At 39.9% G+C, this 3,738-nt stretch overlaps 1 protein-coding gene across 4 annotated transcripts; it reads right to left on the bottom strand.

The window, feature by feature from the left end:
* Positions 1–731: 731 nt before the first annotated feature.
* LOC120105603 (uncharacterized) lies at positions 732–3,738 on the bottom strand. 4 transcript variants are annotated; one of them, XM_089923656.1, is made up of 6 exons: positions 3,622–3,738; positions 2,190–2,579; positions 2,006–2,098; positions 1,673–1,777; positions 1,144–1,577; positions 732–999 (listed from the first exon to the last, which is right to left on the bottom strand). In XM_089923656.1, the coding sequence occupies exons 2-5, from the start codon at positions 2,316–2,318 to the stop codon at positions 1,542–1,544; spliced, it is 363 nt and encodes a 120-aa protein (XP_089779782.1). In that variant the 5' UTR covers positions 2,319–2,579; positions 3,622–3,738; the 3' UTR covers positions 732–999; positions 1,144–1,541. The 4 variants fall into 4 exon arrangements, with proteins under 4 accessions (XP_089779782.1, XP_089779779.1, XP_089779780.1 ...); XM_089923653.1 differs by having other exon boundaries at positions 1,669–1,777; positions 2,190–2,634; positions 3,622–3,718; XM_089923654.1 differs by having other exon boundaries at positions 1,669–1,777; positions 3,622–3,716.

The raw sequence follows: 3,738 nt of genomic DNA, 5'->3' as shown, positions 1-3,738 counted from the left end.
TCTCCAATTTCCCATATATATATAGAGTTTGATTAAATATTTATATTTAATATCTTATAAATATTTATATGTAGCATAAATATTTGTTATATTTAATATTTAAATAGAGTTTTATTATTGTAGGATCTATTTTATTCTTCCGGTCTTTGAAGTCCTCTTTAGATATACACTACAAGAAAATACATATTCAGCGACTAAGATTTGAGTCGCCGAATAACCATATTTGGTCGCCGAAACCTTTTCGCGACTAGAATACTCTTCGTCGCCGAACCCTAGTCACTGAAAGGTTTTGGCGACCAATATTGTGTGGTCACCTAAGGTACACCAACAACGACCAACGTTTGGTTGCCAAAGCAACTTTTCAGCGACCAAATTTGTTGTCGCTAATTCCCACGCCGACCAAATAGTTGGTCGTGGAATGTTTGTCTTCCGCTACCAAAAATATGGTCACTGAATGTCTATCTTCCCCCACCAATAGTTTGGTCATAGAATGTATTGGAATGCATTGGCAACAAACATTTTTTGGTGGCAGAAAGTATTAACCTGTATTTAATTAATAATTCAAATTATAAGCTTAATATTTATTTTTGGGCTCGTTCCAAATCCTGTACAACCAACACAGCCTATCCATTATCCATATTGCACAATACATTTGCTCATCCAAATAGAAGTATATACAATGTTGGAGAATCCATAATCATTCATTATAAATATCATCATCTATAAGTCTAAAGTCAAGCAAACCTATTAACCATTCATCAAAATGTTTCATCCATACCATATGTTAAGGTGATAATCATCACCAAACATATCAAAATGTAAATTAAAAATCCCAAAATATCTGATCTTGCAATTCATCCAAACAACCATCATGTAGATAAAAATATGAATAAACAAAAAACTGATTTCTGCTTGTAGACAACTCCACCATGATCATCTGAACAAAAGCTATCCATGTACCAAAAACTAGATTCACATGCTCATAACTCCACCATGTATCTGAGAAAGCAAAAAAGAATACACAATCAATAACCACATGTGAAAAATAATAAACTAAAATTCAAGTATAAGTTCACAATGATATTTCACTTAATTTGGTCCAAATCTCTAAATAACCTACGTAATATAAATGAGAATACATACCAACGAGTATTTGTGCCACCAGTTGATGACATGGCCCCATCATGATGGATAGACGACTTATGCGTTTGAGTCTTTTCCTTTAAGAACTCTGTCACCAAACTTGTAAGATGTGCAATTTGCTTCTGTTCTTCCTCTCGCTCTTTCTTTTCCTCCTCACGCTCTCTCCTCTCCTGTTCCAATTGCCTCCGCAGCTCCTCAAGCTCCATCTCACGCTCCATCTTCATCTCCTCCATCTCAGCTTTAAGTTTCTGTAACTCCCCAACATGGTCTTGTGACACACGACTAGGTGTGGAAGAAGATGAAGAGGGCTTCGGCCCATCCCCAAATCCAAGAATGTATCTCTTCCTTTTTCCAAGTGCCTGCCTAGACATCTCCTCTGATGTTAATTGCACACCGGATTAGGAAGATTCTTCTCGCAAGCTCAACATCTTTGACTGTCAATGCAAAGGTAACAACAGAATTAAATGTATATATAATCTTGCAAAAGCATAAAGTGATTTAAATTATTATTGAGATTTTAGATACCTACATGTTTCACGGCGCAAATAGGATCAATCCACTCTTTGTTCTTCTTGGTATGAGTTTTCTTATAGAATTCTGGAAATTCAAGGTTTTCAGAACCATTAAACTCCGGCTGCAAAGTGTAATTTAGATTAGCATATAGCCACTATATAATAAAAAAATTAGAATAACTGTCAGATCTACTTGCATAAATGATTCCAAAAATATACATGCAGCAAACTAGAATAAAAAATCTACTTGCAGCAAATTATCTATTTTACAATAGCCAAAACTATCCCATAGACTGTTTCACAGGCAATTCACTAAAAATATAGCCAGTACATACTCAAAAATATATTACCTGTATAGTCATTGTTGCAACAAATGACCGAGATCCTGAACAATGATTGTATTCAAGCTTTTTCCTATTCTTTTTGCCAGCTTTTGATCTCACCTTCAAAAAAAATACAAATTAAAAATCTAAAGAAAACATTATGACCAAATATTTTACTTATAAACTCTGAAGCACTAAATATGTAAGTTACCTTGTGTTCTTTGCTTTTCCACACATCGTCAATTAAGTGGCGCCAATCCTCTTGAGTCACATGTTCGTATGGATGACTATAAGGATCCACATGTAAGACGTTCTTAACATGCTTGTAATGCAATTTCATATTGTGCCTTCAATTGCATATTCTCCATGTTGCACCCAAGTCTTGTAAGAAGGCGAGATTCCTTTTAACATTAAATGAATCTTGACAACTTGAATGCTTTGTTTTTTGTCATTCATGCACTCGACACAAGGACACCAAATATCATTTGCTGAGCCTAAATTTGCCACCGCAAATTCAATAAAGGACTTCACCCCTTCTCTATACTCTTTACTCTTCATTCTATTTTTTATTGTCATCCAACTCTTGTCCATTTTGACTGACCTACAAAGTACTTCATCAAGTTAGATTGATTAGTTTATAGATTTATTTTTGTATCCTGCAAAAAAAAGTTGCAGCAGAAAACCAGAGACGGCCCAATATATTTGGAGGCCTAAGACAAATTCAGTAAATGAGACATTTCCTTTTTTTTATTATTATAATAATACTAAATTTTAATAAGTACAAAATAGTTAAAAAATGATATGAAAATAGATAGCTGTCAAGTATACTATTTCAACAAAGATGCATGAATCTAACAAAGATAAAAAAGCCTCTTCAGTTTAATATAATTCTTGAATAGGAGCATGAAAATATATTTAGTTTAAAAAAAATCCCATCTCCCATCTCCCCTTCGATACCACAGCACGGCAACCATTCAACCCGAATAGAAATGGGAAGAAAAAATTAAAAAAATCTCCACCCTCTCCAATCCCCCTATCTTTCTTCCCGATGGCCCAGCTGGATCGGAGTAACGTGAGGGAAGGAAAACCAAGACCAAAACATCCTCTGTTTCTCTCCACCCAAAACAAAACCACCGTCCCCAAATCCCTCCTCGCTCTCTCTCCCTGCCGGCCTAGGAAAAGGACCTAGCCCCAAATCTCCTCCCCGGTGGCGGCGGCGGCGGCGAAGGAGGAGAAGCCCTCCGCGGTGGATGCGGCGGCGGCGAAGGAGGAGAAGCCCTCGTCGGTTTCTTCTTCTCTCGCCTCGCCTCCAAATTCCCCGGTGGCGGCGGCGGCGGCGAAGGAGGAGAACCCCCGAGGACCCCCGGCCACCGCTCCCTCTCCCTCTCCCTCTCCCTCCCGGCCTCTGCAAAATAAAAGGGTTTCTTCTTCTCCCGGCTCGCCTCCACTGGTTCCCGACGACCCCCGACGACCCCCGGCCACCTCTCCCTCTCCCTCTCCCTCCCGGCCTCTGTTTCTCTCCCAGCTTATCAATCCTCTCCCGGCTGGCCTCCTAATTTCCCGACGACCTCCGGCCACCTCTCCCTCTCCCTCTCCCTCTCCCTCCCGGCCTCTGCTAAATTAAAATCGAGAAGAGAACGTACCTTGGGACGCCGACGCCGAAGGGATGACCGAACGGGCGAACCGGCGAACGGGCGATGCCGACGTGCAGACGTGCGGGTGAAGGCAGGGTGAAGGCGGGATGAAGGCGACGTGCGGGT

This window comes from Phoenix dactylifera, chromosome 6 (assembly GCF_051530095.1).
Source record: "Phoenix dactylifera cultivar Ajwa chromosome 6, Ajwa_hap1_PhDact_Kaust_v1.1, whole genome shotgun sequence".
NCBI classification, from domain to species: Eukaryota; Viridiplantae; Streptophyta; class Magnoliopsida; order Arecales; family Arecaceae; genus Phoenix; species Phoenix dactylifera.
This window is presented reverse-complemented; position numbering and strand designations above follow the sequence as displayed.

What these genes read in the sequence shown, in the direction of transcription:
- LOC120105603 (XM_089923653.1), bottom strand. Translation starts at nt 2,318, where the DNA reads ATGAAATTGCATTACAAGCATGTTAAGAACGTCTTACATGTGGATCCT. An exon ending in GGAAAAGCAAAGAACACAAG is followed by an intron (nt 2,099 to 2,189) that starts GTAACTTACATA and finishes TTTTTTTTGAAG; the next exon opens with GTGAGATCAAAAGCTGGCAA. An exon ending in TTGCAACAATGACTATACAG is followed by an intron (nt 1,778 to 2,005) that starts GTAATATATTTT and finishes TACACTTTGCAG; the next exon opens with CCGGAGTTTAATGGTTCTGA.